The following is a 15,141-nucleotide window of genomic DNA, read 5'->3' on the forward strand; positions in this document are numbered from 1 at the left end:
TTATAGCGGCCTGTCCAACTTCGACACTGAAATGATTTATGATTTGAGCTTTATTCTTACAAGTTTTATCATTCTAAGGCGCTTTTCATGAAAGCCTACGAACAGAGCTAGATTGAGATCTAGAGATGCTGTAGAAAAGAGGATTTGGGCTGTTTCTATTAATGTTTCATACGACATGTGTACCTTGATATCTAGCTTTGAAATACTTTTATTTATCAATCGCCATATTCGTACATCACTTGTTCTGTGTGTTACAATGTATGCGTATTGTTGTCAATAAAGATGTAAGAATCACCTGTGCTGCAGTGCAATGTGAACCAGTCAGAATTGCATTGATGAAGGTGACAGATGGTCACCGAAACGTCGGTTAAATAAATCTCTTGGTTGTGTAAAAAGAGTCTTCTTATTCCTCTGGCAAATATTCTCCCCGTAGCCGGCGTAGTAAGTCTGGTAGAAACTATCAAAGATACTCTAATGTGATTCCATAACGTACGTGGTAATCACAGTTTTGGCAGTGAAACTCCAAATAAGGTTGTCATCGTCAACCTGTTGTTTTGCCATCAGCCCTTCTATAACGGTGTTCCATATACGGGGCCAGATGTCCCTGAAAAAGTAGATTCTGTGAAACCAATGAGGTCTTATTTTAACCTCCTTGGTGAAACCTTTAAAACATGACTTCTTTATAATTTTTGTTTTTCTACGAAATGTGATTTCATAACTTACGATCGAGGAAATCACGTTTTTGCAGTGAGCCTCCAAATAAGGTTTTCACATCGTCAACATAATGTTTGTTTTGCCATAATTTCATCCTATAGCGCTCCATATACTGGACCGATTTTCCCTTTATAAAGTGGATTATGTAAAACCTTTCAGCAGCAAACATGACTTTATCAACATGGCGGCCTGCGGTGTGCGTGTGAGGTGGGACAGACGTCAGACACGGTTGTCTCATCGCAGAGCTCGATGTGAGCAAACCGCAACAATGGAGTTATCCTACCTGCAGAATATGAGGACGGACTTGATTTCCTTCACAAAAGATTGTGAATGAGGTTGTTATCAATGCAAGGACGTTATATCATGAACATAGTGGTGATGATGAAAAACCTTCATTGTCACGAAATATCCATATGAATTATAGTTTCATCAAGTAGGTAAATGATTGGATTGTTCTTTCACCACCAGCCAAAATATTCACAGAAACAACAAAAACACGTGTAAAACATTGAGATTGAGGCGGATCTACAAGGAGACTGTCTCAAACGGGACTAAATGCATTTTTTCACCATCGTGTCGATAGCTTTTATACCATGAGGATTGTAGACGCCGTTCAGATCACGGAGGTTTGCCAATCCTGGAAATATCAACCTGTGCTTGGCCACGCGTATACGGGGATGGATATATTTTCTTTCGCCACCATGCCGTTAGTTTTAGATGCCATGACAGCATCAAACTTGGCTGTGTTTTCTTTTCTCAGCCCTCTGAGATTTCTTGTCGGTGATCGAAGCAAACCTCGCCCCCTGTCCTGGTTTGCGTTTGACCCACTCTCCAAGCAGAGGTTCGGATCCGGCTTGTTTGGACGTAATCATAGGCAATTTTTCTAACGGGATTTTATTTTGTCAGGTTTTCCTTTGGTCCTTCAGCCAAACCTCTGCAAGCAGATAAAACAAAACAGAAAACCAGACAAAACGTAGTAGAAGCCCGATGAAAACGCCTAGACTCTACCAGTCTCCCCCGGTCGCTGGGAAAATAGTAGAAATTGGCCAAATAGAGTCAAATGTTTGAAGGGAGTCGGCTACGGAGAGAGGGTCAAATTCGCAACCGAGGTTGCGAATTTGACCCTCTCTCCGTAGCCGACTCCCTTCAAACATTTGACTCTATTTGGCCAATTTCTACTATTTTCCCAGCGACCGGGGGAGACTGGTAGAGTCTAGAAAACGCCTGAAAAGACGTCCAAACGAGCCTTACCTCTGCTTGGAGATTACGCCTGACAGACCTAATCTCCAAGCAGATCTACACGGTGCCAAAATCGTATAAGCTAACCAGAGAAGCTCCAGTCAGCCAGAGAAGCTCCAGTCAGCCAGAGGATCTCCAGTCAGTCAGCTCCAGTCAGCCAGTTCCCTACGGTGCCTGACTGGAGCTTCTCTGGCTGACTGGAGCTTCTATGGCTGACTGGAGCTTCTATTCTCTGGCTGACTGGAGCTTCTCTGGCTCAGACTGGAGCTTCTCTGGCTAGCTTTAAATATACGATTTCGGCACCGTGTAGATCTGCTTGGAGAGTGCGTCTGACCCAATTGTGCTGTTTTTCACAGTGGACCTCGACACGCGGACTCTGCGTGGCGAGAGCACGGGATGAGCATAATATTTGCCCGTCATTAGCGGCAGATGACGGCGTAGCGGCCACACGGCAAGCCTGAGCAAACAACGCGCTGATTAGCACACGGCCGGGCACTCATCGGTGGTTTATTCCAGATCTCACTAGTTTATTCCAGATCTCACCATAGCACCATGTCTCATCGGCAGTTTCCACTAGATCTCTTAAGACTGACGACGATTAGTGAATAGTCGTGCGACTGTTAAGTCAAGACGTCTTCGGCGACGGTATATTTTCGCCGTCTATAAAAGAGGATCATTTGAGGATTTATCTTCAACCGTGTAACTTCTGCTGTTGTCAGTAGACCAATACATTACATACATAACTTTATTGCACAACAATTGCACAAGGTACAAAGTATGGCATCTACTGGTACTTAACTACAGTTCTATAAGGCTAATCTACCTGATACAAGAGTATAGTATGGCATCATGAGCTTTTACAATCATTGGAAGAATTTCTAACGGCTAGACATTCTTTGATATATTTTCCTATGTATACAATGCAGGGGTTGTTACATGTCAATATGTACTTAAATTTGCCATTTAAGTCCATTGAGATAAATTCTAGTATATAAGATGACAGCGGCTTGCGTATAGTGAATTACGTCTCTTTATATGACTGTAATGTGAGGTGCTGTATAGAGCTAAAGCCACGGTGTGGTTCATGCTCGTGTGTAAGCGTCATTGTGAGTTGTCCTGTTTATGAGACGAGGAGCCATTAAATGCATGACTGCACTGATGTAGCCTCTACCAGTCTCCGCGGGTCGCTGGGAAAATAGTAGAAATTGGCCAAATACTGAAATAGAGTCAATTGTATGAAGGGAGTCGCTATGTGACGGTGAGCTCACCACGCTGGCTGTGAGAATAATCTTGCCGCCATAGGGCTTCTTCTGCCAAGCCTAGTTAGAAATGGGGCGACTCCCTTGGTCAATTATTCTATTAAAAATATTCCCCTTTTTACCGACTTGTACGGTCCATGCCCCCGTAGGAAGGCCTGGTGGAGGCCATCTCCCCGGATAATAAATCTTTATTGACACGACAAAAGTACAGCGACTTTCGTAAGGTCTTCTACAACTATACACGCAAACAACAAACAATGGTATAAAATGATTAACCTAAGCACAAGTATATGAATACTAATACACAAGGGGATGTCGTCAATCCAGTCTGGCGCCGAGACTTGTCTCTTTATCCGCCCCCTGGGGATAGAATATCGTACATGTCGGTTAAAACAGGGAGACAAAGTGATAAAAGGGGTCAGCTGGACCGTCGGATTCCCTCCATCCCCAGTGGCCGATTTGGGCCAGTTTCTAAAGTTTATTCAGCTACCCCCACTCTCCAAGCAGATGTAAGGGTCCGACTTGATTTGCTCATCATCCAATACGTCTACCCCCATTCCATTATCATGGCTGCGACCTCGCTTCGACCTAGAATTTGACAGAGCGCTCAACGAATTTTTGCGCTTTGTGTGTTTTGTTGCCTTTTTAGTCATATGTTTACACTTTGCATGATATTCCAATTCTGAAGTCAAGTCTAGGGTTATGTTATTAGAGCTACCTACATACCAGATATCATCACATTCTATCCAGTTGTTATGCTGACCAGAAATATTCGAAAATACAAAGAAGTATTCTCCAAGCAGAGGAGGGGTTTCGGCTGTTTTTTGACGTGTTTTTAGGAATTTTTGTCGGGCTTTCTACTTTTTCATCTCTTTTTTTGTATAGCCAACCCATAAAAGCACGACAAATACGCCTAAAACACGTCAAAAACCAGCCGAAACCCCTCCTCTGCTTGGAGCCTGAGTAACAAAGAAGCAAACACACACACACAAGCGCGCGCGCGCGCCAAAAGCAAACTCCACGTCTGCTTGGAGATGTATGAATATCTTTGTCCGTCCCTAGAGAAGCCAGGTGGAGACTATCCTGGGACAGAGATTGTTTTAGATGACAATAAATACTGATACATAATTCAAAATGTGTTTGGAGGGGCCAACCGGACCTCCTTGGGCCGACCAAGGACCCCCGACTGGCTCCCTATGCTATGGCCTGGCAGGCTAATGACCTAATGGCCAGGGCTAGCCCATTGTAATAGCCTCAGGCTAGTTGGGCAGCCCTGGCAGGCTGTACGGAGATCTCAACGGGTCGGGCTTTTGCAGGCTGATAATGTGCTTTTTCCCGTCCATATAAAGTTATGACTGTGCCCGTCTCCATGGATCAAGGCGGCTTACAACATGTTGATTTATTCATATAATACTGGTAGTACGTATCCACGTGTTTGTATGTATAGTTGTTGAAGACCTTACGAAAGCCGCTGTACCTTTGTTGTGTCAATAATTCAAATATTGTTTAGTATCCAACAAGGAGGCTCCCTGCCCGGCAAACGGAGTTCGCAAAATGTGGGTCAGACAGTCTGTGATATCTACCCAACCCGCCCCCCGGACCGGAGATGGCAGCTACTGATGATGTCATGATTAATCAGCGAGCCGTTTTGTACATTTGTATACACCGGAAACACATCTGTCACGGGGCGGTATCGCCGCCTGTACCCCCGCACTGACATCCTCTAGAAGAACGTAATCTCCAAGCAGATCTTACGGTTGCAAATACCGTATTCAACTGGCAAAAGGAGTTTTTATTGCAACCGGAGCAATAAGAACTCCTTTTGCCAGTTGGATACGGTATTTGCAACCGTTAATAGATCTACTTGGAGATTATTGTTGTCGTTGTCCTTGTTTTATGTCTATTTTTCCGCTAGACATTGTCATTTGGTGCGTTAAGATTAACGGTCTTTCCTGTACGCTGCGAAAACATTTTGGGACGAGATGTCAAACCCGGAAGTTCCGATGCAGTACCATTGCAAGCCGCTAGGGGGGGGGGGGCTAAAATCACACACACACACACACACACACACACACGTGCGCGCGCACACACACGAACGCTGACGAAAACATAATCCTCTCGGCGAAGGTGATGCTATTATTGTACAGTTATGCCTAACTATAACTTACTGATGCATTATTAATCACTGAGCCGTTTTGTACACGTGCGATCACTTGTATCAACAGTCGTCACGGATCTGTGTGCATCTTTCACGGATCTGTGTGTATCTGTCACGGGGTGACGTCATCGGCAGTTCCTCTCACTGACATCCTCTGTGGTAACGGTCCTTTCCGTTAGCCTCCTGTGCAGGCTTCCTATAACGGCGGCATTATATATTGCCGGCAAGGGAGTTGTGTAGCCGAGGGAGTTGTGTAGGCGCGCCCCTCAGCTACACAACTCCCTCAGCTACACAACTCCCTTGCCGGCATTAGAGACCCCCCCCCCCCCAATATATATGCCGCCGTTATAGGAAGCCTGCACAGGAGGCTACCTTTCCGTGCGCTGCGGAAACACTTTTAGAATTAATAGAAATACAAATAAAACTTTAAAAAAAGAAGAATGGATGAAAACTTTCATTATGTGGCCTCAGTCGGTGATAATGTACAGTTTTGCCAAGTGGGTTTTAGTACCCTCCTAGGTAAAATTTCCAAGCAGATGTTGTAAAGAACACACAATTGTATCGTTTTATTTTAAACCAGTTACCTAGGGAGGCCGCTTGAAACGAACACGGAGAGAGAAAAACGTTACGGTTTGGCCTTCTAACGTCTGCTTGGAGAATAGGCTTCAACGGTACAAGTCGCAAAAAAAAAACTACAAACAGAAGTTCGGCTTGTTTTGACGTCTTTTTAGGCGTTTTTTTTTATTGGGCTTTCTATTTTTGTCAGCCAGCAAAAAGAAGACCTTACAAAATAGAAGAAACCCCTATATAAGCGCCTAAAAACACGTCAAAAAACAGCCGGACCCTAACATCTGCTTGAGGAGCAAAGGAAGACACGTTTTCAAACACATGCGACGTTACACAAGAAGGACGTTAAATATATCTTCAAGGAGACTCTCATCTGATTGATACTCTCAATACATGAATACAGGTCACAATGAAGACTACTATCCAAACAGAGGCTTGGCTTCGGCTTGTTTTGACGTTTTTAGGCGTTTTTTTTATTGGGCTTTCTATTTTTGTCAGCCAGCAGAAAGAAAACCTAACAACATAGAAGAAACCCGCGGATAAAACGCCTTAAAAGACGTCAAAGCCGGAGCCCAACATCTACTTGAAGAGTAAAGGAAGACACGTTTTTAAACGCATGTTGCGTTATGCTAGAAGGTTGAATATGAAACTCTAATCTGATTGAAACCTCCTTGATGTCCTTGATGCAAGTCGGTCGCGTCACGACAACAGTAATCTGATTTATGGATTCGCCCTTTCATCGCCCCTTTGTACTGACGGAATGTAGGACGGCGCAGGTTTAACTGAGCTATTATTAAAGATCTATCAATCAGAACGCGTAAGTACAAGTGTGTATGGAAACGTGACTTTTCTGGCAAGGGGAATGCGATTTTCTGTACTAATACACCTAAAGTGGAGGAATTTTCGATCTATTTCATTACAAAGAATATTACTATCACCACTATCAGTATCATATAAACTACATAGAAGAAGAACTTTATTGCACAACAATTGTAACAGGTACAATGTATGGCAACTTGTACATACATGCCAATTGAACCATCGCTAATATCTAATAACAATTCTAAAGAACGAATCTATTTTATTATGGATTACCGTAAAGACAATCTATCCATGCATGCTGATACTCTACTACAACAGTATATTGATAAGGGTATGCTGCGTCAAGCGCCATTCCCTTCTCACAGTAAAATAACGGTCCTTTATTCGTGTCTGTACGCTACAGGAAAACACTCATGATAATCAAACAGACTCCGCTCAAGCTGAATTAATTACATTGAAGAGACTGAATCTTTGACAAAATATCATTCATAATTTGACAGCCAACCATCCAGAACGAAATTCCAACGTCTACTTTTGTTTTTATTCAGCACTGACCCTGAATGGGGCCTGGTCTTGACTGGATTTCCCATATATGTATTTCCATATCCCTGAATGGTGAATAAGAATATGTCTGACGCGTCTGCTTCCCTCCCACAATGCTGTGTGCGCACAGACATGTTTAATGCAGAATCCATCAACTAACGACTTTATGCATGGCGAACCCAGCAGAAATGGCGACCAACAACCATGCTGAACAATTACACAAATTCGTCAAATTCCATCATTGTAGTAAAGAAAAAAGGGTGGTGGATTGAGAAAATAATTTTCCGTACGAAATTTCCATGGCAACGCGGGTAAAAATGGTTCGTTTATCTACGCAACACCTGGATGTATCATATCCAGATTCCGCAAATTCTGCCATATCTCCCCGCTGTCTCATACATGACGTAATGGCACCGCCAAATAAGGAAGGCTCGTTCCAAAAACATGAGACGGGCCGGCGGTGGTACAAAGCCGCGGGGGGATTTTATATTATACGTTTTATGTAATCTTTGTTTGAAGAAAATAAGACTCACTGTTGTGAGATCTATAAAGAACATATACTTTTTAAAGTATACATATAAGAGATTTTTGAAGCCGTTTGATAAATATTTGATGTAAACAGTATGCTGTAATTAAAGTACCCCCTACTACTATGGACTCGCCCGTGAGTATTAGCATGCGTTCAGTATTCAGCCGGTCCGCGCTGGTGCGTTCAATGGTGGAGGACAACGGTCCGATTCTTTCTTCTACAAGCCAAGATTGGAGGCTGAAATGGTGGATCTGAGTGGATCTAACTGCGTACGAGGGGCTGTAGAATCCAGAGCGCGGCTGGGAGCCGGTAGGTGCCGAGTTTTCCTGTAGTTCTCTCCCCTTGCTGACCCCGTAACGTCCGGCCGGCGGCACCGTCCCCTTCCGGTGGAACCATGGGCACCGTTCTCTCTCTCTCCCCGCCGCGCACCCGGCGGGACTGCGGTATCATCCACGACGACGGCACCGTCTCTGTGTCCCACTTCAACGCGCTGAACTCTGCCAAATGCACCCAGAAGGAGCCGAAATCCTCCAAGAAACACCCCATCTTCATCTCCGCGCTAAGCTGGAAGAAATTCGTGGTCAGCACGAAGAAGAAGGTCGGGATAGGCGGCAGCAATGTCGGCACGTCTGTGCCAAACGGAAGCGGGTCCCGACTAAAACTCAACCTCTCCACGATCAACTCCTCCGCCCCGGGGAACCACAACCTGCGGGACCCCACCGTGAAGAAATCCTTCTCATGCTTCAACCTGAACTCCTCTCTACAGCAGAACCCCTCCGCACGCGCCCTGAACAACAACACCATCAAGAAGTCAACCTCCTGTCATCTCAGCCCCAAGAAGATCGTCCTGCAGGCCTCCACCTCCGAGCTGCTCAAGTGTCTGGGCGAGTTCTTGAGAAAACGCTGCCCGAAACTGCGAGACTTTGAGCCGAGCGACGCTGTGATGTGGCTGCGGGCGGTAGACCGCAGTCTGCTGCTGCAAGGCTGGCAGGACCAGGCCTTTGTGTCCCCGGCTAACGTTGTGTTCGTGTACCTTCTCTGCCGCGAGCTGGTCACGGAAGACATCGGGACCGAGCACGAGCTCCAGGCCGTGGTTCTCACCTGTCTGTACCTGTCGTATTCGTACATGGGAAACGAGATCTCCTACCCTCTCAAGCCGTTCCTAGTGGAGGAGAACAAGGACAAATTCTGGGACCGCTGCTTGAAAATTATTAACGAGATGTCTGCCAAGATGCTCAAGATCAACTCGGACCCGAACTACTTCACGGACATCTTCTGCGAACTGAAAACCATGGGAGCCAAGGGCGCGTAGGTAGGACTTAAGAAATGCACCTGTCTGTCTGCAAGGAGGCAGGAAATATTTAAGACTCCATATTGTAAATTACCCGCTAGACTAGACGGTACGAACCCGCCATATATGACGACGCACGAGTTAAGATGACATCGTAGGGTTAAAAATTTCCCGATATCATTCCATAGCCCGTCGTCATTCCGAGCAGATGCAACAACAAAACCCCGCCTGTGTGCTAGCAGAACAGATGTACAAGGCCGCCATTGTTGGCCGGATTTAAAAGGGGAAGAAATTCAGACAGGATATTCCTGGATCCCCCCATGAGAGCCCCTGCGCTGCAGCATCTGCCTCCCATCACAAAAACCCGACATCCGCCCTTGAACATGTATATAGTACTGGCTCTGTCCTAAAGCCTGAAATAATGTTCCTTTAGAGACGACCACATAGAGGGGTCTTCTCGGCTGTATTTAGATAATCACGATTCTGTTTTGGAAGCTGAGAAGAAAAAAAGACAAGAAGCTGAGAGGTTAATCATTGAAATTATATGGAGATGGAAAAATGCTGTGTATAAATGATATTAGATATATCCCTCCATCTTTCCTGATATAAAAACATGGCGCATGTAAACAGAACTAGGAGGAATTTTAATAACGTCGCCATACCAATACATAATGCAGGTGCATCGATGAGGTCATGTGACGCTGCATTCTGTCATGATTTATTCATGAATCAATTCTTCCATCTGTGCAGCCAATATTTTCACAGCTTTGCCAGTATTTTTCCATTCATCCAGACAAACTTGTCCCCCCAGTGCACCTTTTCTAGTTTGTGAAACTGGACTGCTTTTCTCCAGTGTTTTGTGTGGGTGGGGTAAACGGAAAGCAATGGCCGCCTGCTTATTCAAAGCTATCAGCTAAAGGGATGTGCGTAAAGTGGTGTGGATTCAGGCGATGCGGCCTGAATTATTCATAAGTCTTCTTCTGAATAACAAAAATGGCCACCCCGCAGACGGCTTTGTCTCCATCCGCCTCTGATCCTGATTGTGGAGATGCATGATGAAGGTCGTTAAGAAACACGGCAAGGTCGTCGGTAGAAATAAGCAGATTAGATTTCCCGTATGTAAATCAGATTGAGAGGCAGGTGGCCGAGGGGTGATATGGAAAGGCGCTGCGTAGAATTCCAATCAGGGTGTAGCGTGGGTAAAGTAAAACTCATCATTACGTAATGGCCGCCGCGCCCAAATAAGGATGATGAAGATGACAGCGGACTTGTGCAATACGCATCTGTTCTTGTCTGCTCAGGACCTAGCAGTGAGAACGAATCTTGTACCACCACACTTTTGTTGCGAGTTTTCTGTGCAATACTATCGTTTAAGTCGAGAGAACTATTCTAGAGGTTCGAAAAGCCATTTTTGTACGACTCAAACTCATATTTATTCATTGGTGCAGGTCTTTATTTGATATGCAGTCACTCGTTTTTTTATGGTTTGAACTTGATACCTATGGGGACCTGGTGTTACCTATGGGGCCATGACTGAGGGGATTATGTGTACATATTGAGGGACTATGACCAGTGAAACTATGTGCAAGATTAGTGTTATGATTATTGATATTACCTGTTATATGGTCTAGTCTTCTCAGGTAGTTCGACGTTAGAATATGCTAGAAAAAGATACAGTTGATAGATTGATGTTTTTGTCATGTTATGAAAGTAACGTTAGATATGATGTATTACGAACAAACTTAAAGCCACTATGAGAATATTTGTTTGCATTGATGTTCCTGTGTATGTTTCCTATGTGCTGCATGTTATTTATTGAAACAAAAAACAATTATTATAACTTATGTGTCGATGTGACAATCATATGACGTTGTTGCATATTCCTTGTGTTGAATTATTTTTGTACATAAAAACTAGACTGTGTTGTGGAGAAGAAGTTTGTTGAATGGATGAGATTATGACATGTTGACACTGGAAAGAACTTGAGTTCTACAAAGTGCAAAACCAGTTATGAATGTAATACAACTGCTGGACCACTGACTTATTTGTGCGTCTCGTTTTTAATTGTTTTCCCTTAGGCCACACCAATTTAATTTCTTGGTTAACGGATTTTTATTTTCCGAAAAAAAAATTAAAAAAAAAAATCATGTTTTTGTTTTTCTATTATTTTTTTGTTCCAAATTTTTTTTCTTTTGGAAAATAAAAATCTGTTAACCAAGAAATTAAATTGGTGTGGCCTTAGAATGGAGCTAGGGAAGTGAGATAGTCATCTATTTTTTTCTACACAATATCAAACTTTTAGCCCCGTTTATTCCCATGTGCTTTTCTGTGCCTTCAATTCATTCCACTCCAAATTCTGTGGGAATGCTTTTCCCATGTGCTTCATTTTTTCCAAAGATTTTGCTTTTCTATTGGAAGACTTTTACAATTGGACCTGATAATTAATGGAAAATGTGTTAAAATGACCTTCAGCCCCCTGTAATTACCTGTAACAGCCCTGAGGAGCCAAGGTCAAATAGAATGTACTCAAGGTCATCCAGTCACAGCCTGTGGGGATTTTTGTTTGTTTGGATTTCATATTCCATGTGATTTTTACGAAAATTCAACCCAACACACTCACACAGAAAATAACTTGACCTGACCCCGACCCTTCATTTTTTGGAAAAGCCTGGAGGAACCAAGGTCACGGAAGGTCAACAGGATGAGGCCCAGTCATATCCCTGAGGGTCTGTCTGTTTGGGCTTGTCTTCGGGACATGGGGAATCGGCTATTTGGGGTGAATACAACAACCTTTGTTTGCCTTTTGAAAGATTCAAAATCTTTTACCTGTATGGTAAAGGGAATTTATACTAATTCCGACCCCTGCACTTCTAAAATGGAACAGCCCTCAGGCACACCATTATTCACACCTACACAAAGAACATGACAACGCACAAAACAACTCGCTTCAGGTACAAGCATGGTTTTATTTTCAATAGACAAAAAAACTGCAAATTACTGTTGTAGATACAATGTACAAACGTGCCTGGCACAGATGTTACATAAACACCAGGTGGAACACAGACACAAAACGGAGCTGAAAACAAACTTGTTTCACCTGCCCTCGGTCAGGACAATAGGGCTGGGGTGTATAAAGAGCTCTCGTGTCACAAAAGGATGTTTGGATTCTTACATGGATTTCTAAGCCTTAAAATAGCAAAATACAAATGAGTGTGACATGTCATACAACATTTCATTTCTGCAGTAACTGGAAAATTCATAATGCAATCCAGAAAAGCTACACGAACAGTCTTTTGTGTGGGATAGGCTTAGAAGATAAGATAAATGCTACAAACATTTTGGAAGATAATATATCAAACCTTAAGTCATAATATACACAATGTAGGCATGTCAGGTTCATTTTCTCAGTACCCCCCAAAAACAGGAAGGGATCCCTCAAACAAGTCCTAACATTTGTGTGGCCTAAATAATAAGCAGGGAACCACAATGATTGAAAAGCAACTGAGAAATTACACAAATTATACCTGCAGTACAATCGTATACAAATACTCTAACATAAAAATCATGGAATGAATATAAAAATATGGCAGCATATTCAAGAAGCGCTACAATTACAACAAATCACATGAAAACATACAATTATACATTTCTAAATATCTTTTCTATAAAATCATTATAAATCTTAGTTCATCTTTGGTTCAGGGATGAAAATTGGAATCAATTTTCTCTTCATGTCTTCGTCAATGAAACGTATCCAGAGAAATTGCAGACAAAAATTGCAGACAAACACTTTTAAAATTGTATACCTACACACTATTAAGTATCAGCACATGATAATCTGTTTTATACAAAATTGACTGCATGAATTATATCACTAACAACACTACTTCACTACCCTGATATTCCTTTACACTAGGGTCATGTGAATGTCAACATGATAATCATTATCATGATAGTCATAATATTTCACCACCATAGTCATAATACGTGACAAACTCAAATTCTACAGCTAATTTCAAAATTCAAGCAAGTTATAGATCTACAACAAAGGTTTTATTATCTTTTCTGACATTTGAAAAATATGCTGTATAGTAGCATTCAATAGTATCTTTAAGTACCTAAAGCTATTACAATATCTAGGTGCAAAAATCAGTTGCACAGCTGCAATTTTGGGTGCACAAAACTGCATAATTATGCACCAGTATATCCAGCCCTGTTGTACATGTGCTAATCATGATAGATGTTTGTAATATAACAGCCTCATCCAAAGGACACTACACTTATGAATTAATATTTCACGAGTCTCATATCATATCTAGGGCATCGTAAGTACATCTAATCCATGACTGATTAGACACATCCTCTGAGTACGCCGGGAATATTAATCTTTATGAAACGGGGACAGACACTTAGTCAAATTGCGCACGAATTAAGAAGCTTGCTGCAGCAGGGTGCTCAGGTGGGCTTCTTGGCGGTTTAATAAGGCAAAAAGCTGATAAATGTTTCTGTAATGTTGATACGAGAAACTCTATCATCTACAAGGTTTACATGTTCTATCAGCAGATAAGGCACAGGAAAAAAAATGTTGTGTTTACGATTTTAGTCCTGAAAAAAAATAGCGTCGGCTGGCAGGGATTTTATTTTTTCCTGTCTATTTTCTAGAGATGAATGTTTGTAATATTGATACGAGAAACTCTTTGCATGTTCTATAGCAAAGCAGATAAGGCCACATCAATTTATTTCCTCGATTCTCAGACATTTTGAAGGAAAAATCTAGCATGTCGGGCCAAGATGAAAACAGAAGGCAGGGAGGAAAACTTGCATCTTACCACACATCTACTCACTACCTGAACAACAGAGAAATTACATGAAACAAGCACCTAGACATATCCATACCATTCCTACACCACTACAGTGGGAATGTAGCAAAGTTTGGACCACTGGCTCGGAATCCTAGACTGTTGCTTCTGCCATTATGCAGGTTTATCCAAAGTGATAAAAAATCCAGGTATAATATTATCATATTTATCATATATGATTTATCCATGGTGATAAAAAAGTTTAGGTATATCGTATATGATTTATCAATGGTAATAAAAAAAGCCATATGTGTCTAATCCTGACAAATAACTGGAAGACAAAACAAATGGAATAAGGACATGGAATGGCTTAAACAATTAGAAACCTCCCATGTAAAAAAATAGTATGTTCAAAATCTTGTTGTAGATATGTCATGGTATGTAATGATGGGAAAAGCTTTTTGACTATATATAATAAACAATCTTTACCTTTGTTCTATTGGCTAATGAATTTCTGAAAAACTCAGCAAATATTAAGTATCAAATTCAGACTGTTTCTAGGCAGCATATATGGCTTACGTTCAATTTAAAACTTAATGCTGACTTCTCTGTATGTACTCTCCAAGCCCCCTCTATTTTCCAGCCAGATCCCTGTTATAAAACATGTAAATCCAGTCGTGCGCTCGCATAAAATCTCCCATCCTCTCCCACCAGTTTGGAAGTGAGCTTAATCAAAATGCACTTAATATCCCATATTCCTGATGGGGACTCACACACGCACGTACATAAAACCCATTACTACAATAAAAGTCTAGGGTCTTGTATAACCATAATCACTATTCAGCAGGCACTTGTACCATAAAATATCACAATGATTATCCGGGCACCACTTGTACCATAAGATATGTACTTACAACTCTTACATAAACACATAATTCAAGTGCCTGCATCAAATCTACCGATATAATAACAGTACAGTGTTGTTTAACCAGCGGTAGGAATGTAAGAGGCACTTCAGCAATCCATTGCATATTCATTACTGTTACACAAACATTTCAAACCCTCAGCTAAAATGCACTTCAGAATTTCATAACCATGTGAACTATGCAAGAGGTACTTGTACTTGCAGCACTAATATTTTCAAAAGTTTTACGTCACTATTCGTTTGATTCCCACCAATAATGAAAAAAAAAGTTTTACGTGACTAATACCTCAGTATA

General features: G+C 42.1%; 1 protein-coding gene across 1 annotated transcript; it reads left to right on the forward strand.

The window, feature by feature from the left end:
• Positions 1–7,967: 7,967 nt before the first annotated feature.
• On the forward strand, positions 7,968–11,162 carry LOC136446928 (cyclin-dependent kinase 5 activator 1-like). Its single transcript, XM_066445588.1, has one exon. It carries the CDS (start codon positions 8,226–8,228, stop codon positions 9,141–9,143), a length of 918 nt encoding a protein of 305 aa, XP_066301685.1. The 5' UTR covers positions 7,968–8,225; the 3' UTR covers positions 9,144–11,162.
• The last annotated feature ends 3,979 nt before the right edge of the window (positions 11,163–15,141 follow it).

This window comes from Branchiostoma lanceolatum, chromosome 13, assembly GCF_035083965.1.
Source record: "Branchiostoma lanceolatum isolate klBraLanc5 chromosome 13, klBraLanc5.hap2, whole genome shotgun sequence".
Lineage (NCBI taxonomy): Eukaryota > Metazoa > Chordata > Leptocardii > Amphioxiformes > Branchiostomatidae > Branchiostoma > Branchiostoma lanceolatum.